Source organism: Chelmon rostratus, chromosome 8 (assembly GCF_017976325.1).
Source record: "Chelmon rostratus isolate fCheRos1 chromosome 8, fCheRos1.pri, whole genome shotgun sequence".
Taxonomy (NCBI): Eukaryota; Metazoa; Chordata; class Actinopteri; order Chaetodontiformes; family Chaetodontidae; genus Chelmon; species Chelmon rostratus.
The window spans coordinates 25,417,393-25,443,732 of NC_055665.1; the positions used below are offsets into that span (position 1 = coordinate 25,417,393).

The window sequence follows — 26,340 nt, forward strand, 5'->3', positions numbered from 1 at the left end:
TGTGTGTGTGTGTGCGCGCTCGCACATGCATGTCTATGCACATTTTACCCAGAAATCTCCTCTCTCCACTCCGCTGAAACGTGTGTTTACATGATGTGGTTTCGCATCACAGTGTTTTCTTTCAGAGTATTAGTTCTGTCAGTCAAAGTGCACGACAGCGTAGTAAAACCTGAGGAAACCTAAAGAACAGCCCTCCACATCACATGAAACATCTGACGTGTGTTCTCCAGCTGCGCTCACATGTTTCTCTGCTGACCTTTGCAACGGCCCGGCTGTGTGTGTTTGCCATGGAAAGGTGCTGAAGGCAACAGAGTGTCAACAACGCGCTCTCATGTCGACACATTCACTGTAAGCTTTACTGAGCCGCACATGTTTGGACACTAATTAACGATGCTCAGCCAAAACAAGTGCTAACAAAGAGCGAGATGCAGGATGGAAGCAGAGATCATAGACCGCTGGGTAAACAAGAGTGAATTGTTCACACATTATTATGCAGTGATTCATGTGTTTGTTTTGGTGATAATAACAGTGGTGGCCTCGTGTCAGGTCTCAGCACGGACAGATTTGTGTGCCACTATCACCAACACGTGTTGAATCCTGGTGAGACTCAGTGCAGTGAGCAATGAATCAGTGTGGACTCTCATGTAACTGTGCATTAACAGAGAGCTGCTGCAGCAGCCCCTAAGATACATACTCAAATGCCCAAAACAAAACAAGCCATTTGTTTGGAAGTAAAAATAAAAGTGAGAATTGATGTTTCCGACATTTTTCTGAATAATTATACTTCATTTCTTTATTCTTGATGCTGCACTAATCATTAGCTCGTAGTGACAAACCCCCAGAAAACCTCTCTGATCCGACTGCAGTCCCCCTGAACTCCATGGAACATTGTTAGCATCATCAAGCTCACGTCCAGCAGTAGCAGTGGGTGTTTTGTGTTCCAGAGTAGCCAAAAAATGATGAATGCAGGTTTAAAATATCAGTTGTCGTTAATTTGGTGACACCTGGGGTTGCTGTTCGTAAGTCCCAAAGAGTGTATGAGTGTATGTCAATGGAAAAGGAGTGTATGTTCACATTATTATCCTTTAAACAACTATTTCTGCTGTATATAGCTTTTTTATGGTATGTTGTCACAATAGAGGGAAACAAATGTAAGTAAAGCTCCTGCAGTGAGGCAGAGGAGGATTTGCTGTGAAATCCATCCGAGTGGCGTGCAATCTAAAAGTCATTTAGAGGTCACTAGAGGCTGCCGATCCTCTCAGTAGTGACTGCATGAATTTATTGTGTTTTACCAAGTCTCACGCCAAGTGCCGTGATGATTCAACGGCATGATGTTGCTCATATCGCACAATTGAGCAGTTGTGGTCTGATTAGTCTTCATTGCGTTGCCTCGCTAGTATCAGGACAGCAGCACTGTTCATTACGGCGTTGAAAAAAAAATCCAAGAGGTTAGATATGTCTTTGAGTCTGACACATGTGCTAAGCCTAACCACACTGGTACCCTACTGTGTACGTACAAGTGTGTATAATATGTCATGCTGTCTCACTGCTAGCCTGGTCCGGGGCATTCCAGTGCAGGGGAAGAATAATGGGATCCTTTCACAGGTGGAGGGATCTGGGAATGTTGTTAACGGCTCTTAAGATGGGGAGGACGTCTCAAGGGCCTGAAACATTCCTTCACTCTGCGTTCACCTTAATGCAGGAAAAGAGAGGAGGACAGAGAGGGAGGGAGCAGTCAGGGGCAGTTATCTGGGTCATCCTGGTGAGGAAGACAAGCCGTCTTTCACCTGTGCTTTTACTTATAGGTGAAGATAAAAAGTGGGGCATTCATATAGAGCTGACATTGTTTGGTTTAGGCATCAGTTTCTCATGTTGTTTGGGCGTGAATCCAATTTTTGGGAGTGAGAGGAAGCTTCATTATTGGGAGAGGTGGTCTATGCTTCGTCTACTGTTTATCTTTCCACTGAATGTGAAGTCTAGGCCACCCTGTCTGTATGGGAACCACCAGCCATACACAGTTTTATTTGGTGTTTCTGTTCAGACGGCTGCTGTCACATAGAAGAAGCGGCATCCTCCAAAACCCTGGAATACTCAACAATAAATCTTTTGAAGCTCTTATTTTGGTTTTATTATATGAATGTCAGTGTTATAGAGCCTCTGTTTAAAGGCATCAGATGGAAGGAGTGCATCTCATGTCTACAGCTTGACTCCACAGTAAATAAAGGGCCAGTGCTTTGAATTCCTATAGCAAAATCACTTTTACAGAGCCTTCAGTGAGTATACAGTAAGCCATATTGGGGCAGTGACAGCATATTGTGTGAAATATGGCTTTTCCTCTCGCTGTGCATTGCGTGCAGAAGGCAGCACTGAATTATGGGCGCGTAACAATCGTATTGGTCTCAGCTGGATAAGTCCAATTCTGCTGTAAGCTACTGGAAACACAGAGCCGGCTGACACAAGCTTTATATTCTGCCACTTATATATTCATCTTTGTGCAGCATAAACAGGATGTTTTAGTGCTGCTCCCTCTTTGTCACCAGATTCCTGCTTTTCTCGCTCATTTCCATTTTGGGCAGTAAACACTAAAAGGTCACACATCAATGTTGTGATATCACCGAACAGCACAGAATAATGTGCCAAAGCACAGTTTATTTTTTCTGCTCCCTTCCCTTTGCAGCGGGTGAATCATGAACGTATTTGCTTTCCACATGCCTGGAGCCAAGAGATCTCAGTGCAGCCTTTGGTTAACCCCACAGGAATTTGAGCGCTCCATTTCTATCTTTGTAATTTATGGTACCACTCCATTATAATCATGGTTCTGTTGGTCTTCCCCTGACTTGTGTTTTTTTGCGTTTCTTTTTCTTTTGGTCTATCTTTTTTCTTCCAGGCCTGGCGAGTGTGGTCAAAACTCTGCTGTAGTCAAAAATGGCTGCTCCTCCTCTCCCCCGTCCTCCTCCTCTTCCTCACTATCTGTGTGATGGCGATGACTCTCCCCCTTCCTTTGCCGCCCGCTGACATTGACCGACGGCCGTCCCGTGCCCTGAGCTCCGCCGGGGAGTTCAGATCCAGGCCCAGGGTCGTGGAGCTCCCTCCGGCTGCTGCCTTCCAGCCGCCGCTCACCCACATCCACCGTGGGGCCTGGAAATCAGGCACTCAAAGAGACACGTCTAAACATTCAGTGGCACGTAAACCTTTCAGGGACGCTGCCGGCGATGACAAAAACAGCATCAAAGAGAGAAATCACGCAGACTTGCACAGAAATAAACACAAACGCAAAGGCTTTGCATCTAAAAGAAAAGAGATGGCAGGCGCCATACAGCATCCAACCAGTCATCACCGTCCCAATCTCCCAACGCTTACAGTCAACAACGCAGAGCCAAAGCATAGAATTAAGGCGAGTAACCACAGTGCTGTGGTGAAGCACGCTGCACAGGCATACAGTCATCTGGAAAGCAGCGTGTCTAAATCCACAGCAGCACATATTCCTGCGCCGGCAGATACTGTAATAAGTGACGGACGAGCTGCAGACGGACAGGCAGGCAGATGGGTAGATAGGCACACAAACAAGAATGCAAACACACGAATTAATTGCAACCATACAAGTGCAAAGCCAGCTGAACATCAGCAGGTTTTGGAAAAACACAGGCAGCACTCTGGGAAATCTGACAAAGTCAGTAAGGAGCAGCTGTCTGTGAAAAAGCCCTCCAGGGATCTGAAAAAACACCATAATCTCTCAGAGGATCCCTCTGAAGCGAAGAAGAATCCTGGGTCGTTGGACCGTAGAAAGGCTTTGTTCAAACCTGAGGCGGCCATAAAGAGGGATGACAGCGGCTGGTGTCTGAGCTTTACGGAGCAGGACTTCCCGGACAGTGACCACAGGAGGATCAGGATTAGTCCAGATCTCCGGCCTCTTCCCTGGCTCAGCGAGGATGACATCCAGAAGATGGTGCTCCTTGCTGGGGGCGAGGTGGTCAGCAAAGCCAGGGTCCCTGCACATGGACAGGTGCTTCAAGTGGCGCTGGATCGCCCTGCACATGAGCAGGTACACAGTTTGACTGTTTCTGATAAAAATGTCAGGAGATCATTTGAAAGTGTCTTTTGAATTTATCTCCCAGCCACATAGAAGGATCATTAGCTCTGTGTGGAACAGCTGTTACATATCAAAAGTGACTCAGCGAGACACGTATGACCTGGAAGTGTCCTCAAATTAGTCATGTGAGGTCACACCAGTTTTATTTATCTGGCCCAAAATCACAAGCTTGTCTCAGAAAGCTTTGAAACACGTGACAACCTCTTTCCTTGGACCTGGTTGTTTACCAAGATAAATAGACTAGGTACCATATATATATAGAGTAGACTGGAGTATCAGAAGTAGCATTTCAATATGGAGAGAATGACAACATTCAGTAAGTAAAGCACGTAATGTATAGGTCCGAATGACTTGAAGAAATTGTGTATAATTCGGACCAATCGTGACTTTAAATTGCATTATTTTTACATCAGTTATTCCAGGCCTGCATGGGTTGCCTGCATTGCATTAAACATGTTAGGTATGTACCAGTCCACACAGACATATGTCTACAAGAAATCACACAACAAGATGCAGTTTCTTGTAGCAAATCTTACATAACAAGTCTGGTGATATTCTAGATTTTTCCTAAAAAGAAAATGACAACAAAAAACAACAATGAGTTGATCAAGTATTGTGTGTGTATATCAAAGCCTGAAATACAGTATCTTGTCCCTCTGTTTCATAGAGCTCAAAAACACATGAATGAGCCACACTGTTGCACTGGGTGACATGTTCCGTCTTTACCACGAGAACACACACTGTGGTATATTTAGACTCAATCCCATGTACAGCATCCTACTGACCCAAATACTCACTAGTGCAAATGTGTATTAACCTGCAGTAAGTATTTCATCTCTACCGGGGTTTGTGACAATAAGAAAATAACGAATGAGTTCAGTTTTGTCCTGGATTACCATGGAATGATAATGTAACACTGACAAAAATGAATCTAGATGAGCATACATCTGAAATGTAAATGTGTGCATTTAAAATGGGTGAACATGTTTTTTGTAGTTAAACAGCTACAGCTCAAAAACATGATCTCCACATGAGTTCCCCAGTTGCAAATCAAAACTCTAAAAAGCCGTCATCACTATGAAGAAGGTTGAGCTCAGACCCGTTTTTTTTAACTACCTCCTGGCTATAAGGTTATTGATTATTATTTGATTTTTTTATATATTTATATTCATGTTATCATAAGTAAAGCCATGACAAAAGAATAGTCCTGCCTGTATCCTGAGGCACTAGTATTGGGTGTGGTGTCTAATGCAAAATGTCTTAGAAATGGAAAGTATATGGAAAGCTCTATAACTGTATTCTGTATCACAGCAGCCATCACAGAAGATGGATTCAGCTTATCGTGGACCTGGCCACAGACATCCAGAAATCCACAGTGAGCGCTGCCAGCAGGGGCGCTGCTCCCTGATCAAACGCACCGATGACTGGTTTGAAGTGTTTGCCTTCCACCTGGACAGGGTGCTGGGACTCAACAGAAGTCTCCCCACGGTGCTGAGGACTTTCCACAGTGAGATTTTACCATATCGATTCATCCGCGGCACTCCCAGGCCTGTGGTGTGGTGGGATCCAGATATTCAGCACCTCGCAGACAGAGACAATGACCAGAACTCAGTACCGCTCAGATGGGTCCAGTATCAGAAGCTGCTGCAGGTCCACTGTGGGAGTGAAGCAGACCTGGAGTCAGCACCCTGTGTGGGAGTTCACCACTCAGAATGGGGGAGACTGGCTCTTTTTGACTTCTTATTACAGGTAAGATAAATGCTTTTTTCTCCTGCTATAGATACATAACCACAAACACGCACAAGTAACATAATCTTTTAATTACTGTAGAGGGGGAAATAAATGTTTTCCATCCTACAAAGAGGAGGATAACTGAAGGCAGGATAGAGTATGAGACAGGCTGTTTTCATTAAAATATGTACAATAAAATGCATCTCAACAGTTCCTTCAGGGCTTTGAGCAACAGCACAGCAGCAGTGCACCAGGTAAATGTGGCACTATAGTCTGAGAGAGAGCCTAAAGGCCTGGTCCAATCAAATTGTGGAAACTAAATATGCACATCCTAGCAAAATAGGTGGTGGTGGTTTGATTGAGGCTTACTGTGTTTCCTCTCTTCACTGTATGGATTTTCCAAGGGCAGTTGTGTTTATGCTTTGTCACCGCTTACCTTGCTCCTTGCTCCCTCCGTGCTCTTTATTCTTCATCATTTCATCCTTTACTTTAATTTCTGCCAGTCATTTCTCAGGCATTGATTTCTGCTTTGCTGGACAGACGCGCTGAAAAGACTTGCAAACTAGTTTCATATTGACCATCAAAGCAAAGAAAGCACAACGTTGTATAAACCTGTGCTTTGATTTGAGAAGAGAAGACACACAGGATGAATAGAAATGACTCATGTCTGGTCTCACACACACACACACACGCACACACACACACACACCAGATGTTCTTGCCGGCCAAGCCATTAAACTTAGGATGTGATCAAAGATTCATCTTTAAGTGTAATTGAGATAAGATGCCATCTGATCTCACATGTAGGAAGTATAAAGCTGTGTGTAGCAGTCCTCCCACTCTGCTTAACGTTTCTGTATTCCCTCTGAGGATTACACAAGAGAGCAGCAGCAGTTCAGCAAGAAGGTGTGTGGTTGAAATAGTAATGTGCAGCCATAAAATGCTCTACAACTGACAGATCATTACATTCTACAGTGATGCATCTTAGTAAATTGTGGGTGAACAAACTATTAAGTGTTTTATAGGTCATGTTTACTAAAGTGTTGTGGTGGTGCTAATGTAGATATGTATAATGTACAAACCATTGATTAGCCACAAACCTGTACATGCAAGCCTTTGCATGTGGAAAGGAGGTTGCCACAGGACAGAGGATACGGTCCTGTGTGGGCTAATGTGTATTTTAAGATGGGAAAGATTAACAGTTCTGACCAAAGTTAATATTCTTTTTCCTTCTTAATTCCTCTCCTCCAAGCATCCAAGCATGCAGTATGGCTCAATATGAAAGCCTAGGCTATTCTGATGAGAGGATATTGTGATTATGGCATTGATGTTTATTCATTGTTGGCAGTTTTTGAACAGTGCAGGTTTTGTTCAGTTGCCCTGGTAACCAAAAGGTTTGTTGTCAGTGCATCTGTACATCCAAGCCCATGTCTGTCTACGTCCTGTTCGGTTCATTCAGGACCACAGCACCTATAGTATATCCCAGCAGTGGGGGGGTGAGAGGGCATGCTTGAACGTTCTGCTGTCTCACAGTCAGCAGCCGATAACCTGACTCAAATGTCCAAAGACAGATGTGTTTAAACAAAAACAGAAAGTCCTTTAGTTGGTACTGATATATTTTCCTCTGCAGTTAATCAGTTCATTGGTCCATTTCACTCAAATTTTAAAGCTCAGGATCTGTTTGTCATCTTTGATCTGCTTATGACTTTTGACCAACATGTTACTAATCTAGTTCAGTCCTGTTTTCTTCAGCTCAGAAATATGACAAAAATCACATATATGTTGTCTTCTGCAGTTCTTGAACTATTGATCCACACTTTTATTTTCTGCACCTTGATTGTTGTAATTCCCTCTGCACGTGTCTCAGTCAAGCTGCATTCACTGCTGGTCCAGAGTGCAGCTTCCAGACTACTAACTAGAAGCAGAGAAGGTCCCACATTACCCCTGTTCTCTGCTTCCCTCCATTGACTTCCTGTAAAATTCAGAATAAGCTAGAAGATCATGTGGATTACATATAAGGCTCAGCCCGACGCTGCCCTCAGTGACATTTCTCATGTCCTCGTTCTGTATTCCACTTCTCGACCACTCTGATCCTCTAATCTCTGCTTTTTATCCATCCCCTGCTCCAACTGCAAAACTAAAGGTGATGGTATCTTTGCTGTTTTAGCCCCAACCCTCTCGGATCATCTTCCCCCATCTTGAAGATTTGCTGAATCTCTGGAATGTTTCAAGCAGCTGCTAAAAACACATTCTTGTTGTAGTTTTTGTTGCATGGTCTGTCAGTTTTATATTGTATTGTGTTTTTACCTTGTTTGTTTATTCATGTAGCTTTGTGTGTGTGTGAAGCACTAAAAAGGTCTATATAATCAAAGCTTTACTTCCTAACTTACCTTGGGTTTGGTGTCAGCATCACCAGCACAGTGTCTTCTAATGATGAGACAATACGACCGAACTTGGCTGAGAGCCTTTTCAGAATCCAGCTGCAGCATCCAAAATGCATGTGTGTCTTCAAGCACAGTGGCCTGCTCTGCATCCATATGGAAGGAGGAGATGCTTTTCTGTTTTGTCTGGCTTGTCCAGTGTTGTTTAACAGGACTTCATGAAGTAAACACAACAGTAAGGATGCCAGTTCCCCAGAGAAAACACAAAAATCTCTGTTGTCTCTAATGTTTTGGGAGAATCGGGACAGTAATGTCACTGCTTTCTGCTAGGATCCATAATATACAGTATTATATACACAATGTATAGTTTTGTTATTCCGCAGTTAAATCATTATGTACAACATAACAATTCGATGATTTGAATGATATATCAACTACAAGGAGGGACAAACAAGACAAACCTGTTGACCGCTGAGTGTCTTGTAGAGAGAAGAGTGACAGAGAGTGTGTGTATGACAGAGAGTGTGAGGTGGTGTATAGCTCCCTCTGTCTAATGGCTAAGGTAAACCCTAGCAAGTATTTCATTTAAAATATGAATAAAGATGTAACTTGAACATCATACACATTTATCCTTTCATGCCCCAGTCTGTGAGAGCTTACACTGTATTTATAGTGGAAATAGTCATTTCTGTTTGTGACTTACTGTAATTTCATGCTATGCAGCATAATCACCTGGATTTTGGAGAAGGATCAACAGAATCTGTGAGGACAGCTACATTACCATATTTCAAAATAGACTCTGCATTTCATAATTTCTTAATGGTGCATGTTTAACCGAAGTTGATTGTCCTGAATGAATCTTGGGGTCACATAAAAGAAAACTCAAAACTGAATTAAAAGAATTGACTTGGAGCTGACTTAAGTCGGTTGTGAACTGTGGCGTCCATGCAGGCTGTTGCAGGCTTCTCGTGGAAGGCAGAGATGAGTCTGCAAACCTCTGCTATTATAAAGTCGTTGTCGCTAAGCAGACCTGGCGAGCGCCTCTGAACATTTGAAACGTTGCAGTCTGTGGCCATGCCGACTGCACACTTTCCACAACCAACATAATTATAAAGATGAGATGAGCAGAACAAGAAAGGAAGCGAAAGGAAATCAACATATGTGCCGTAGGATGGCAAAACATTGAACCATAAATGGCCTCTCCTGTTTGTTTCTTCTCCTGTGTGCTTCCAGTTGCAGTGCAAGGCTGCAGGTGTAGAGTGCTCTGAACATTAATGCGGTAAATGTAATAAGAGCAGTTGAGTGACAAACTCATAGACAGACACATACAGTACATAAACAGTGAACATGGACAATTTAGAGTGAACAGTTCAACCAGATGTGTGTCTTTGGAGGAAAACATCTCTACAGGCTACATGAGCTAACTGCACCACTCATGACTGAAAGTGTTCAGTGTAGAAGAAAGCCTCACTTTCTTTTGTCAGAATTCCTAAGTGCAATCAAATATCAGATAGTTAATTTCAGCCTGATGAAAAGGTGCAGAGGTTACAGCAGGCCAAAACTGCCAGGCCTATTTCTAAATAATGCTTCAACTTAATGAGCAATACCTACAGACTAGAAGTGTGTACGTGTGTCTTTGTGTGCGCAGAGGAGTGTGTGTCCGGGGTATTGATGTGCCAGTGTCTGTGAGTATGGATGCAGTGCTGTCGGTTCAATTAAAAATCCAATGGAGCTCTCGCTCTGGATGTGAGTGTGTGCGTGCCTTTGTCTCTCTGAGTGTGTGTGTGTGTGTGTGTGTGTGTGTGTGTATTTGTGTGTCTTTGGATTTACATTTTGAGTGGAGCTCGTTTATAAGGTGTCAGCTGCTAATGATTCTGCCAGAGCTGGTGTTTCTGTGCTAAATGACAGGCTGGTGAAGCTGCACAGTATTAAGCAGAGCCTTACACAGTAGACAGACAGACAGACAGACAGATAGACAGATAGATAGATAGATGTGGTTACCATGGTGATAGTAAAGCATAGACAATCAGACAGGGGAGAAGGTGAGAGATGTAAATAGACATTCTAGAAACATATATTGGAGTAAGCCGTCAAACTTCCCAAAGCTTTCAAATGATCGTCTCTTGAGTCCAAAAGTAAACACAGACATTACCCCCACTGCTTAGCTCTTATAGCTGCCTGCAGAGAGATCTACTTCCCGGGAACCATGCCAGCTAACCAAACTAGCTGCCTGTTCATCTTCACACGCTGGCTTGTTTGAGGCTGTTGATTTAGCATGTGGGCAGCTGGAGAATTGGTAGCATCAGAGTGACAGATTCATCGCTCTGATGAGTGCTGCCACGCTGAGGCATGTTTCACTTTCCCAAAATCAACTAGAAGAATGGTCAGCTTGCAGCGAACAGCAGCAGTAAAACTTTTTGGAAACAGTTCCTTATGCAGTTAGCTGGCAGCTGTTAGCAACAGCTAAACCAGGAGCTTGAAATGATTTCTGGAAAATTGTCGCTCCCCATGGATGTGTTATAAGATCTGGATACTGGACTCAGAGGTGGCGCCAATTCATTTGAATGGCCATACCTCTCCTTTACGTTGGGATGATGTTGAAAATGAAAATGCTTTTCTATGCTCTGAGAAACTTTTACAAATACAAAATCCTCATTGATTAAATAATAGAAAGAGAGTAATAATTTATATGAGGTGTCCTGTCAACAGTTTTATGGACATTGTTTTTATAATAGTGGTTTAATCTGAGTATTTTTTTTAGGCTGCAGGGAATGATTTTGTTGTAGTACCTCAGTTGGCCACTTGGACATGTTGGCAGCAAGGCGGCACTGTCTTTATACCCATTGTGCAAAGTTAGCATGAGCCATTGTCAGTGCTAGGGACATCAACAGTTATCAGTTAATCTCCATTAATAATCTAATAGATTAAAGCAAACATATTATTATCTGTGTCTCTGCTGATTTTAATAAGATTGAGTTACAGGTATGTGTGCTGACTGCATGTAAAGACTGCACATTAGCCCCATGCAAATGAAAATGTTGATTAAGCAGTGGTTGTTTGAATGGAGTTCTGCTAAACAATGAGAGAGACAACCGAGGCCACTGCAGCCCCCCAAATATACTTGATCACTCATCACCACGTTAGAGCGGAGTCCAGCTGTTCTCAGTGACAAAATGACAGAGTGACATCAGAACTACAACCCACAATGCAAAGTTCTAAGATTTAAAGGCAGCTTCTTTTTTTCTCAGTATTCACAGTTGTCGTGTGGGCTTTAAACATGATGACGAGCCAATAAGTGGGTGCACTAACATCAGCCATTAAATATCAATTCAATCCGGAGACTCCTGTCCAATTTGAAGCATTTATTTTAATAATAACATGCATTTGCAGTGTGTTTCTGCTCCAAAACAAACCGGAGCGTGAGCTTGTGAACTCCAGCAGATTCATTTAGATTTAGATTCAACAGCATTTACATAAAAATCAGGATCTGTTCAGATGATGACTAAAATGAGACCCTAAAGGTGTGCGGTAGAGTCTTGGGACTACTTTTCATGTGAGGAGAAGTATCCCACTGTGTCATTTTATCCAAGTAATTTCAGTGTGGTTGAGTGGCTGACTTGCTGTTGTACAGCGTGGCACAATCCCCCACTTTCACTGTGACTTAGCACCTCTCTACAGAGGCACAGTACCATGACAACACTGCAGGGGACCATGCCCTCCCCTCATCACATGACATCATGGCTGGTTGGGAGGCAGCGCTTTTTAAAAGAACAAAACCAAATGAGAATTGTCACTGTAGCGTTCTCCCTGTAATTCAGAAAGCAGTGATATCGAGTGGCTACAAATATAGTGCAGTCCCATTATTACATCGTGTTGCCTACAATTCTGTTTGCTTACTCTCAATTTAGAAGGTTGCAGTTATTCATATGTGGGTATGTTTACATGCACACTGTAAAGCCTCGTGGCTTTATTGCGTGCACGCATCCACAAATACTGTGAGAAGAGCAGTAGCCTGGCTGCTTACATCAGAGCGTAAACTCAAAGCCCCCCACAATAATCCTGTTTACACTACTAGAAAAACTGTTGTGATTATCCAGAGGAAATGTGTTTGAGTTCTGCTTGAAGTAAATAAAAACTTCCAGCAGCTTTGATAGAGCTCAGGACGTAATTGATTTTACTGTGTAAATGTGGAATATGCGTTGAATTATTCACCGTCCGGATGTCTTTGAAAACACGCAGGGTTGTGTACCTACAGTAGTGTGGTCGACCGTGGTGGTGCCACGTCTTAACATTCATTCATAAGAGTACCCACACACATTATCACTGCTGTATCAGTGGAAAGAAAAACATTGGAATAAACTGAAAGGGAAGAATCTTACATATAATCAGTGAATTACATTGTTGGTTAAAAACAGTCAGTAGTATAGCTCAGTACAGGTGCATTCATATATCTGATTTAGTGATTTATTTATTAGTAGGAGTTATTAGTAGTAATTTTGGAAAGGTTTATGTGTTCTCCGTCATTGACAACAAACACTGCACTTGTGCTTTTGATAAGCAGCAGTCTGGGCAGGAGATGCTTGATGTGCTTAAGGAAATAAAGGAGGTCATACTGTATATGCATGAGTTCAGCCTGGGCGTGGTTTAAGTGGAACTGTCACTCTCATAGTAATTCAGAAAGATACGCAGCTGGAAACACACGAGATATTTGATGAAAAATATATACACCGTACTAGGGGTGCACGATAGTTATCGAGCCGATAGTTATTGGGCCGATAGTTATCGGGCCGATAACAGGAAATTATGACGTCATTCCGATAAGTCCGATATCATGACGAATAGCCCCGATAACATATGTGTTTTTGACAGCACGGCAGTGCCTCGCTCCCACTATGAGACCCGAATGGCCTGCAGTGAATGCTGCGTTCATGTGACGTGGGCATAATCAGAAAAAACTCTTTGTCACTGGAAAAAATCAAGAATACCTCCTCATGCCAGAAAACAACTCGATAACTCTGTCATAATTGTGGTAGTTGCTGATTTGAATTAACATTCGCAGCATTTTTACACATGTTACACATAAGGAATAGAAACATGAACTTAAAAAGGACGACTACCAAACGAGTGAATGGGGGAATGTACGTTACACCTTGAATGCAGCATGCGGCACAGCGTGCTTATGAAAACAGAGTTCAGACTTCTTCAAAGTTTCCGAAGAAGACTGTTCGCTGTTTATTCGTAACAAATGTTCCAAGCAAGTACCACGAGGAGGGAGAAATTGCACGAGCTTTAATACTTCAAACCTGGTCAGCCACCTAAAACATAACCACCGCCTTGAGTTTGGAAAGCGTATGAGGACGGCCAGCCTGCTAAAGACGCTAACGTTAGCAAGACACCGGGACTGACACACATCGGCGAGGCTTTCGAAAAATCCAAGAAATTTGCCAAAGATGACCCACGGGCTAAGGTTACTGAAGATTTAATCATAGACATGATGGCGCTTGCCTTATTATGGGCTGCCCTTTTTTCAGTTTGTTTACATAGATAAGTCTAAGTAAGGGATAATGTATCTTTCTTCGTAGGAAACTGCTCAATATACGTTATCCCGCTTAGAACACGGCTTACTACTAAAGCATTCAATAATGTGACATGAAATAGTGATTAAAACATATTTTATTGATTTAAAATGAGCCTACTCTCGTCTGTCGCATCTCTCACTGCGCAGTGGCTCTGAAAGTAAACACGTACGTTGCGTAGCAACCACCTCTCACTGTGCGCCGCTGTTTTTGGTTTTGTTTGTGGTATTGATGTCATGATGTTAGGTATATGTTTGTGTTATTGGTTATCGGTATCGGCCTTTAGGAGCTGAAAGTTATCGGTATCTGTTTTAAAAAACAGTTATCGTGCATCCCTACACCGTACTTTGAAGGATAAGTCTGCTGATATTCAATGTTTTTCTTATCATCAACAGGTCCCATGAGACTCAAACCAACACTGAATTCCAATATGGAGTAACAGAATGACACTATCAAGTGAATAAAGAACATGATGTATACACCTGAATGAATTGAGGAAAATATTTAATAGCATTTTTTTCTCACTAGTATTAACATTTAAGGATAAGACTGGTGATATTCAAGAGTTTTCTTATGGTCAGCAAATCCCATGAAAAACCAACAATATATGTATCCTACCAATAAGTACTATGTGTGTATCAAAGCATGATGTATCTTATAGCCATAGAGCTCCATTGTTGTCCAAAAACTATTGAAAACATATGACTGAGCATCACTGTTAAACTGGCTGACATGTTCCTTCATTATTATTAGAGAACCAGATCTGCAGTAACAATAGTTGTCAACAGATGCACAGTTAACTTCTGTTTGAATAGAGCTGCAGAGCTGGAGAAGCTGTTTCAGGCGTCCCTGCTACCAGAAGTGAAAGTCCCTTTCATTTTTCCCATAGACAACATTACGTAACTCACAGCTGGAGCACTTTTACAGCATTGATGGAAATTAATTCTCCCGGTTGAATCGTCAGTATGAAAGATTAACGACTGGAAGCATCTGGTTCTTTGATTAACAGTCAAAGTTAAACAATACAAGCTTGTGGATGTAAAAACTTTGGGGGAGAAGTTATGCGCATTGGCAAGAATCATCCAGTCAGAGATCATCCAGTCAGAGATCTTAGAAGCTACAGATTACAGTGGAATCTGCATCTTGAATCAATTGTTGCATTCTGGGTCAATTTTGAATGAATTCAGCAACCCTGGTGGTGTGTTTTGTTCGTTAATTCAACAACCGTCGGCCTCCTCTCCACAGAAGTCACGGCTGAGGCTCGTGGATATTGTAGTGTTTTTAGTCCTGTACAGACAAAACCTGATCCCTCACAAATAATTCCTACAATTAAAACTAGTGGTCACTACAGAACACAGAGGGTAGTTCAAGAAAAATGTTCTACATGTAATTTAGATGAGTGGTTATCAGCATGTGATTGCGAAGAAGAGCTTCCTCTCAGTGGCCTTTCCTGTTTGAATAAATGAATGGGAATACTGAAGAGAGAAAGCACAGGCTGGGGGCTGACATTGATATTAAAAGGGACCAGTGTTGTTGGTTTTCTGTTCTCTTATTAACCTGTACACAGGGACAAGCCTTGTTTTTTCATATTTGAAAGTGCCCTTTAAGCTGCTTCTGGTAGAAAGACACCAAGCCTGAGAGTGCTGTCTTTTTACCCGCCTGTGTGTGCGTGTGTGTGTGTGTGTGGTGCTGGCTTGCTGGAGTGGAAAAACAAGGCAATATAACATTTTGCATAAAAACAGTCAGTGGAAACGGCTGAGCGGGCAGTGGTGCTCCCAGTGATGTATGTAGAAAGACTGATTACAACACGCACAGAGCGCCTGGTTGTCTCTGAGGCGGCGGTGGGATGTGATTGGAATTCATGTGTGCATAAAGTGACCTCTGTGACAACTCTTTAACTCTTTTGCGAAAGGAAAACAAATAACTATGATTAGAGTCTGTGTAGAGTGTTTATGACAGGTGTGAATTAATGCACACGATAAACCAAACTTAATGTATGATGAGTGGCAAAAGGAAAGCAAGGCAGTTTTAATCGAATCATTCGGGTCTTAAAATAAAACCATCGCATCAGATCAGTTCAGCATAGAGCTAAAATGATTATTGAATTAACTGATTAGTCAGCTGACAGAACGTTTGAAAAATTGTCACATCTCAGTAATGATCACTTGTCGCCAGTTCCACTCCTCATGGTATGGTAAAATCATACTCTGTTTATCCAGAAGAAGTGACCTCAGCAGGACTAAAGGAGAAGCTCGTATTCTGTGTCGTCATGCTGTTATTCTCTGTGTGTGGTCAGCTGCTGTTGGTGCTGGCTGTCTGAGCAGCAGTGCATGTGTGTCTTTGCATAGCAGCGTTTTGTTCTGTCGTACACGTGTCCGTGCTGTAAATGTACTTCTGTCAGGATCAGTCTTCAAGCGGGAGTTCTGTTCAACATTTATTACAGCTATTTTCACATTTCACCTCCTCACTCTGACACACTGCACTTACACTGCGGAGGCTGCACCATCTAACAGCCTCCAGTAGTAATTGTGTCCTGCTTTGTTCTGTCCGCACACTGGGATGGAATGTGTATCTAACACCCATCTACAGTGTGTGTGGGGCTGAATATGAATAACCCATGAGGCACTCCTCCCCCCTCGCTGCCAGAAGTCAATCCCTGTAACAGGGCCAAGCTCTAATAGCCTCCTATTGATCTGCTGAGAGCCGATGAGCGCGCCTCTGAACACTTGTTCCTACCTGCTCCCTTAACACCTCCCTGGGCTCTGATAGCAGGGAACCAAACACCGAAGGCGCGGGAAGAGCAGTGTGAAGGACACACCCTCAGTCATTCTCACACACCCTGGGGAAGACAGGGGAACTGAGGACAAGGTGACAATTTGAGTGCAGGCTTTCAGAACGAGAGCTACGCTGCCTCACAGTGCCACCTCGCAGTTCCTGCTACAGCTGGGAAGAAAAATCGACCAAAACTCGGCTTGCTCAGCGTGTTTGTGATGAACTGCTTAAGAGTGTGATCATGGTCAAATAAGACTCAGAGTTTCTCCCATACTTCAAGCACCAACTGGACACTTGCCAGACGTGTCACCAGGGCACTGAGAGACTATATGTCTTGTCAGTGATTATTCTGACTAAACACACATCCCTTCTTCTCAGCCGCCATTCCTCTGACTCTGTCTTGCCCACACACACACACACACACATGCACTCTCTCTCCCTCTCACAGTGCATGACCTGAGATAAGGAAGAAGGCCAGACCTGTATTCCCAAGCAATGTTCTAATCTGTCTTTCAGCTCAACCAAGTCTGAATTAAGGTCAATTAGTTATCCAAGCAGTCAGTGATTCTGCTAACAGCACTCAGCACATGGTTTCATGATAAAATATCCAGTCGCTGTACGAGGTAAAATGAAATATTCATGTGTGGATTTAACATGTTGTTTATCTAAAAGCAGGATATCTCTGTAACCGTTGGACTCAATTGTTACCCAAACTCTGCCTGCTTTGGCCAGTTGACAGAAAGTGCTTCCTAAAGTCTGTGCACTAGTTAACCTTTTTCTGAACAAGCCTCAGACTGCCTCAGTGCCAAACTGGAGAATTGTTTCTTTTTGACCTTTATATTATTGAACAAACAACAAAGTCTCTCGTTTTTTATGGCCCACTATTTTCTTTTTGAGGTTTTCATCCAGCCAACAGAATCACTCACGATGAAGAAATTGGTGTAGCCGGATGATTTTTATTCAACGTTCAGCCACAACATCACAAGAACCAACAGAAGCCACATCGGCGACCCAGCTCTGACTTCCCCTGAGAACTGTGCTAGCAACACCTCGGCCCGGACCCCTACCAGCGGCCCTGAAATGAGACCACCAGACCGGCTAGGAGGCCCCACTGCTCGATCACCAACTGGTGGCCTGGAGTCGCCTGGGAGTGACCCGGAGGTTCCTTCACACCATGGCAAAAGGCAGACAAGCTTGGAACTCCAATAATCCATGCCAGTAGACTCCTGCTGATCCCCCAGTCGTCCAGTTAAACTTTTTCATTTGCCAATATGTTGGTTTAGAGCCAAATAGCTGCAAAACTATGTAATGTTATTCCCATCAGCCTCAGCTGTACTTTGTTTAGTGCAGATTAACAACTGTTAGCTTACCAACATGCTAAACTGCCTTGGAGAACATGCTGATGTTATACCTGCTAAATATCAGCATGTTAACATGTTTATTGTGAGCATGTTAGCATGCTGACTTTAGCATTTAGCTCATATCCCTGCTCTGTATAAGCACAGCCTCACAGATAGCATGGCTGCAGACTTTTAGTCGTGTCTAGTCTGCATACTGACTTCACCGGATATACCTGATTTTGTCACCTTTCTAGTGTGAAAACATATTCAAAACCTCCTCCGAGTTGATATGCAGGAGAATTTTGGAACAGCTCAGAGTTTGTCACTGTAATAGCCAGTGGCTGAAAAGTGGAGAAAAGAGCAGCACCCACACAAAGTCAGATTTGATTAGAATAAAACCTTAAAAACTAAAGGCAGCACATTCTGCCCACACTGTTTGACTGACAAGGGAACAGTGAGAAATTCAGTGGAGAAACAGCACAACACTTCACAGCAAACACTGGAACAAGGACAAGTGTGTATACAAATAAGGTGAAACAAGGATTGAATGAGCTGGAAGAACCGTGTTAACTGTCCAACACTACATTGGATCACACAGCCCGCTGTTGTGCTGAATTTGGAGAGTTGCAGTCAGTGTATTTGAGTGAATCAGACTCCCCACATCCACTTTACAGTTTGTTCCACTTTAATTTTGTGTTGACTCTGACCACAGTAGAGCACCACATTTTGTCTTTCCCTGAGGCTTGCTGGTGTTCACTGGCAGTGTAAGTCAATATTGGCTCAGTCTCCACGAGGCTGCTGGACCGAACTCAAAATCAGGATATTCCAGTGTGGGATGGAAATGTGGCAGCAGGGTGAGAGGTCTCCTAAAATCACCACACAAGTGAGAAGGAACAGTGGAGGTGCAGCTTCACTGCGCAACAAAGCACACAAGCAGCGTCTCCATCACACACACAGCTGACCTGAGGGCAGCGGGGTTGTGTTAGTCACATACACACTCTGCATATACACAGAGGGAGAGCAAACACACCAAGCCTCGCCAACAGCCAGACCCTGAGGGCACATCTCATGAAGGTTGCGTCTGTTGTAGTTTCTGGCTGTGTCAGCCTCACACATAAACACCAGAGAGTAAATCACGAGGCTCTCACACTGACAGGATTCTTTCATATTGTTCGTCATCCCATCAGCTGGAGGCTGGGAGAGCTCGCTGCAGGTTAGCCAGCACCAGCAGCCAGCACGAGTGCATGCATCTCTACCTATCCTGCAGCTGCTTCTTCTTTAGGGTTAGCTGCTAAGCTTGCTGTGACAGAAAAAAAAAATATTGGATTTGGGTCTTGTTTTCATAGTAATGATCCACCATCATCAGTAATGATGTCACTCAGTTGGGAATACAGAGATGTTGCTTTAACAATGTCAGACGGGGCAAGAAACATGAGCAGCCTTTGCTTTGCGAGTCATAAGGAAGTCTCTTGTCTTGGTTATCCCAAGTCAGGTCAAAGTCCAGAGGTTATTATGCACACTTCACCAAACTGAGCATCAGTTTAGATTCATTACAGCCAAATTCACATTCGCAAACTGACTTGTGTCTTTAACTCTTACCTAACTCCTACGTTCAGTGAGGGATTATTACTGATGTTTCCAGTTTCATCTTCAAATGAAGTGCTGTAGCTAATCTTAACTAAAGCTATGGGCTTGTTATCTTAACCCCTTAACGCAGATTGTCGCAAATTCACATCGTACCGCTTTAATCCACATTGCAGCAGAATCATGCATGCATTCCTCTAATGCCGGTTTGTGCATATTAAACAAACACCTAGGAACCTTTAGCAAGCACTGGTTGCTTTTATGAATTTTGGGAAAAAAAAGTATTTTTATTGCATTTAAGCATTAGCGCCTGTTGTCGCTAATTTGCATCATACCTAAAGTTACTGTATATCTATTGTATGTGCTACAGAAAAATGAACAAACTCCTCTTAATTTAGGATCAATTTGAAAGAAAAAACACAAATAATTATTTTTTTAATATAATTCTAAATAAATTCAGGCATCAAGGGGTTAAAACTGCTCGTTTGATTCCCTGTCACACCTTCCCCTCCCAGACAGTCAGTATCAGAAACAGATTGACGTGATGTGCCCAGCACATCGACACACACACGGGACTGAACTTTCTTTTAGCTCTTAATGTAACATAAAATATTATCGCAGCAATGGCAGCTAAAACTATGCAAATAAGACCCAAGTTGTAATAAACCATAATTTTTCTTTTGGCTTTAGATCTGACTAAACAGAAATGGACTCTTAATTTATTTTAATGTAGCTACTGACTGTGCAAAGACTCACTTAGTACAGTGGGTGTACGTTTTATGAATGCAGTTTAAAGTGAACAAACACTTAGCTTTGTAGTCAGACATCAGACTGATATATCAGTAGGATTAGAAATTTCTTGAGCAGATGTCATGCAGGGTGGAATTTGCTCAAACCACAGGCATGTCCTGAGACTCCTCACTAATTATTTTCACATTTTTGTCTGTGCTCGGACAGTATGTGGTGCTGGGCTTCATCTCTGATGATTCAGGCTGCGAATTGTATTGTAAATTTTCCGTTCATCCCGAGTCATTAAGACTACCTTTCTTTGTTTCACTTGATATTCATCAACACAGGTACTAAATGTGGGTTTCATCTGTTTTCATAGTGATAACTTTCTGAGATTGTCTGTCAGACTGGGAGCCAGAAACAGATCACTGACTGGGATGATGAGCCAAGACGGGCTGCTTGTTTCAACAAGATTTACAGTTGTGACTGATCAAAAGAAGAAAGTTTGCTTTGGTCTCATATTCTCTTTTCTGATCTTTATTCCAAATCCATCAAATAATCAAATCAATTCCAGTCAATCAAAAAGGGGAGTGGGTTTGTTTAACAAAAGGGAGAGAGACAATGAGGTCAGAGATTTTTCAAAAATAATAATAATAAAAAACCCTGAAACTATATGAAAGCTATTTCCAATTCTATCAATCCAACAAATGGACTATCAGGATTAAACTGGTTATCATGATTCTTTTAATGTCTGTAGTTTAACAACAGGAAACTCTCTGTAAATTGCTAATTGCCCTGCTTTGTAATTAGTCGTCAGACCCAGCTTTAAATCACCTTTAGTTTCATTGTAGATCATCATTGTTGTTTACTACCTTATGATTAACTGATGGCTAAAGTCTCCTCCACTCACAAACCTGTCTTTTTGTTCATACAGTTGAATGTCTGAGCTTCACTGTGCAGAATGATGTATTTACACTAGAAGGCTGTTTTCACTTTCATCTGGAAAGTGGAAAAATCCAGATTTAAAGAGGCGGGCCTACGAACAGGATTTGTGACATCACAGCCAGTCTGGAAGCCAATCCTGGTCCAATATTCAACTTAGACAAGTGTGAAGTGGAAACCTGAAGCCTCAAATGCACAAACACTGAGAGTGGACTTTAAAGTGAAGCAGGAGACATCTCCTGTGAAGTAGTTCAGCTTTTGAAATTACACATATCTGAATAATCATAGATTCAGCATTTCTTAATGATGGAGAAGGAGTAGATTTCATTTTAAGGATTTTAAGAAAATAACTCAAAAAAACATCAGAAACATATTATTAGTCAAAGCACAGCGATTCTATATACATCTTAAAACATGTCTAGAGGGCTTTAAAATCCTTGTGTCTTCTTTCTGAAAACATTAACTGTAAATACAAATCTAGATGAAATCATTTCATATGACCCAAACTTCCATGTGGAGGGTCAGAGCAGCCTACATACAACCTGAGAAGCAAAAGAGGGGACAGAAAATCCACAAAAGAAGGATTTTGCATTAAAGTGGGAATGATGGCTGTGTGTCAGTAGCTTGAACAGAACAAATAGTAGCTTTACCTCGCTCAGTCATGACTTCTTGCATGTTCTCTGTGTTGGTGCAGGTCAGTGACCGGCTGGACAGGTACTGCTGTGGCTTCACACCTGATCCTACAGAACTGTGTGTGGAGAACCTGCTGCACACCAAGTGTGGCAACACCAAGGACCTGCTGCTGGTTCACATCCTGGTACGGATCCCAAACAGCACTGATGTTATTTCAGCTCCACAGACAGTGCACTTAGATTTTTTTCCTCTTTGTGCTATTATAAAAAATGATTTATTTCCAGGAGGCCTTGGGGTGTTTTCTCTTTATTTGCAGTAACGGCACAAAGACTAATGAATTATTCTCAGTCAAAGGACAAGTCTACTGATCTGTGCTTTGATTGATGTGCTGCTGAAAAGAAAAATGAAAACACTTTTTCTCCTGCCATACCAAATTGTTGTTTGATTTCCAAACTTTATGTGGCACTGTTTTTTGTTATTATCAAGTCATTATTCAACGTATCTGAGGGAATGGAGAAGATGAAATCCACCTGGGCCGCCCTGTGCTTTTGTTCTACATCATTGTGTTGCTGCCATTCTTCCATGGCAACACAGGAGAAGAGATCTATATTTAAATGACACAGCGATATAAGCATATATTATACACCCAGGAGTGTTGATGTATGTTTCCTTAAGTAGAGAATTAGCTCTCAGGCTGGCAGGTGCTGATTACCCGTGATTTGTAGTGTTTGCTACTCTTAAAAATAGACAAAGCTGTTTGTTTGAAAATCACAGCAGGAGCTTTTTTTTCATTCTGCAGGTTCCACCTTCACTTACCCGCTGAAACCTTAGTGAAAATATAGTGCATGGTTGTTTTTGTTGCACAGGATAGCACACATTTGAACTTGTCATAATAACATTAATTTGTTCTATTCAAGTGTCTCAGTAAGCCACGACAGTGCGAGCATTAACAAAGCCGGGACCCTGAAAGGTGTGAAAGAGGCAGCTGAATGGAATTGAGCCATCATTCATTTCATTATTTACACTTGTGCTTTTCCTACTGTGTGATGTCAAAATGTCTTCCTTAAAAAAGGCAAATGAAGTACATGATGATTGGCCTATTCCATATAAACTCATTATATCACCTCTCTGCTTGCAATAAGTTCTTGCAGGAGAGAAAAAAAGTGTAATTTTGTGCAGAAATGAACAATCCATGCTCTCAGATGAATAATGAATGCACTAAACATCTAATTATTGCTCTCAAATTAATACTAAACAAGCTGTTAACACCACACTGACAAGTGATATCGCCTTTATAAAGATGATTTTGAGCCTTTTAGCAAACATTAAGGGCCAGGTTAATGTTAGAGAGAGTTCAAACCAGGGCTCCGGTTTAGCTCCCGGTTTAGCTCTTGTTAGGACCTTGCACGGTAGCTTTGTGCCATCGGTGTGTGAGTGTGTGTGTGTTTAAGTGGCAAATTATGAAGTGCTTTGGATAAAAGAACTATATAAAGGCAGCCATTTACCATTCACCTTAAAATTTCTGCCTGTAAAACCGAAACAATGAGCTGAAAGACGTTAACAAGCTCCATAAAGCTGGGGGGAACTGCAGAGGTGGGTGAGTTTGTCACTAAGAGTGATCCCTTATAAGTAGTCACCTGATCCATTATTAATAAAAATGTATTTACATTTTGATGGTATTAAGTTCAGTTTATTTCACACGTGCCATCCTTAATGGAAAAAGACAGTAAATAATAAATAAAAGCAAGAGGAGGACAGTCTAAATTCTTCAGAAACATGTTTGAAACTTCCTGCTGACGGTGTATGTGTTTGTATTCAGGTGAGGAAGGCAGATCCATCCAGACTGGTGTTCATAGACAACGCAGGCAGACCACAACAGTCCACTGACAACCTCAACTTCAGGCTGGTTGAGGGCATTGATGAGTGAGTACAAAGCACGACTATTTTAAAGCAGGAGCATGCAAATTGGAGTTATTTTTTGTTTCATTCACGCAGAGTCTGGGACTTGTTTGGGCTCACAGCAGGCACAAACACTGATGTAAGGAAATGTTTCATCTAACAACATATTTCCCTGGTGAATAGCACTCAAATCAGCAGCACAGAAACGTCCACTGGAAGCTTGTTAGGGTTTTGTTACAATGTCTGTCTGATTAGGTTAGTGTGCATTCAATTAGCCTGCTATTCAATATGCTGAATGAATCAGGTCTGATAGAAATTCCCCTTTGTCTGTCACTTAGGATTACTAAGCCGCTCTACAAAATGCTCTTAAATATCTTAAGCCTGGACGTGAAGCTGAATGGAAATAGATTTTTAAAGTCTTGTATTATTTCTCATCACTGAATAATATGAATCAAAACAAAGGGAGAATTGGTTTCTTTCCAGAGGTAAAGAGTGACTCATTTCAATCTAACAACTCCTGGGAGTGTATTTTTAGAAACTTTGTTCAATAGATTTAGTTGTTTACAAGAACTGAGAAGGAATCATTCACAGTTCCTGTCGACAGGATGGATGAAATCATGTGAAGTAGTCACGATAACTCCTAACGCTTATTGTCCAATCAAAGAGCTTAGAATTTGATTATGCGCTCCACTGATGGCAAGCAAAAGCTAAAGATTGCACGCTGTAAAAACACATCCAGCACTTTAAATCACTTCACCTTTTGACTGAGGGTCAATTTTGCTTCAGTTCAGCAACCTTGACACCCTATTTTGTTTCCAATGCTACGCCAAAATGTTCCAAATTTGCTGCAGCTCTGATTGCTTCTGACCATCCTCTCCCCAAAGCACCAGCATCACAGGCTGAGGTGTGTAGAGCCTTCTGCCATCCCTTATAGCTTATAGCATCATTACAGTACACCAGGAGACTCCTTTCTTTTCATGTTGACGAGTTTTAAGGATATTAAATTGGAATTAACAGTTGAGGAAAAGAGCCACTTTACAACTCTGCTGCCCTGCTAGAGGTCAGACTTACTGACAGTGATGTGAAGGGTTCAGGCAGGCTGGTCTCTCCTCCAAAATACTGCCTAACACAGATTGCAATGACAAGGTATCTCAGAAACTAACGGCGGGTTTGACATTTGCTATGGACGTTCATGATATCCAGAGGATGAAGGCTTTTTTGGACCTCTTCACTGGTGCCAACATGAAGTGGAAGTTACAGATATAAAATCGTAATGTGCAGATCACCATGAAATGTGCTCATCACATTTATTACTCCTCAGAGGATGAATGAACCTGTCCTTCAGCGCCACCCATACACCTTTTATGTCATCACAGCCTTTGTCCTGGCACCAGACTCTTTAAATGTGAGGTACTTCTAAAAATGCACTGCACAGATAAGCCATTTTAATATTGATTTTAGACATGAGAAGTGCTAAGTTCAGTGCAACTGGACTTGCTTTAGGTGGTAAGAGAAACCAAACTGCTGCTTGTTTTCTGTAGATTTCAGAGGCTAACTCACATTGAGTTTAATGTTGTTTATGTTGTCCAGGTTTCCAGAGAGAGCCGTGTCTGTGCTCCAGTCAGGCTGTCTGGAGAGTCTTCTTCTACGCTCCCTTTACACAGACAGAGAATTCTGGGACAGCCAAGGCGGGGCCGGCGGTCTCAGGCCTCTCATCCACATGGTGGAGCACAGAGGGAAGATTCTCCTCCAGCACATCAGGGACAAGAAATTACAGCTCAAGAGGGACCTGTGACAGACCAAACGGAAAGAGAAATCAAACGTTCTGTTCATCACGCTGATTGTCCAGATGACATTTCTTTAGTGTAATCAAAGAGAGATCATTCTGCAGCAAAAGAGGTTCTGATTAAGCAGAAACCTAAAGAGATCAAAGGGTTCAGCTAACAATAGCTACAAGAAATACGACATCCACAGTGATATCCTCAGGGTCCAAGGACCGATCTATTCCAGAGTTTTAAAACCCAGTGGTGGAGAGATCAGAAATGCTCCTCCATGCCCCTGAGCGGGTGGGCCAGGCTGTGCGTCAGCAACGGCTGGGGTACCAAAACTTAGCTGTTATCACCACAAGCCAAGCACACAAAGCCTTCTACTAGCAGTAGTGCTGAAAATCACGGACCACAACATTTAGTACTGTTCCACAGTATCTGTTTCCACTGGTGGATGCTTGTTTGCTATAATTAGTTACTTCTTTTAGTGCTGTGTGTCAGGATGCCGCCAGCCTTGTCCCTGTCAGCCTCATAGAACGGTGATGATTATCGGCATGTGCAAATAGTTTCAAATGAAATGGTTTGCATAAATATTTGAACCAGCGGTGCTGTGACGAGTTAATGCAAAGACAGAGGACGCCTTCATGGAACCAAAACTAATAAATGACATGAAATTCTTCCTTCTGGGTTTCGATCCTTGTTTCTCCCAGAGAGGGTGCAGAACAGCTTCCCACTCAGGTGCTCCTTCCAGCAGGTTCAGAAGCTCTAACAGCTCTTCAGTAATGGTTCATGATTTCATAGATCAGTTTTAAGCCTTTGATAAGGACAACTTTTGGCTCATCAAAAACGTCTCTGGCTGATTTCATTAACAGTCAGGTCATTATTAGTAAATTTCCA

The 26,340-nt window shown here is 42.3% G+C and overlaps 1 protein-coding gene across 2 annotated transcripts; it reads left to right on the plus strand.

Annotated features, from left to right (window-relative positions):
• The first annotated feature begins 3,213 nt into the window (after positions 1-3,213).
• gask1a (golgi associated kinase 1A) lies at positions 3,214-26,042 on the plus strand. 2 transcript variants are annotated; one of them, XM_041943250.1, is made up of 5 exons: positions 3,214-4,042; positions 5,402-5,839; positions 21,840-21,962; positions 23,598-23,701; positions 25,268-26,042. In XM_041943250.1, the coding sequence occupies exons 1-5, from the start codon at positions 3,302-3,304 to the stop codon at positions 25,470-25,472; spliced, it is 1,611 nt and encodes a 536-aa protein (XP_041799184.1). In that variant the 5' UTR covers positions 3,214-3,301; the 3' UTR covers positions 25,473-26,042. The 2 variants fall into 2 exon arrangements, with proteins under 2 accessions (XP_041799184.1, XP_041799185.1); XM_041943251.1 differs by having other exon boundaries at positions 5,405-5,839.
• The last annotated feature ends 298 nt before the right edge of the window (positions 26,043-26,340 follow it).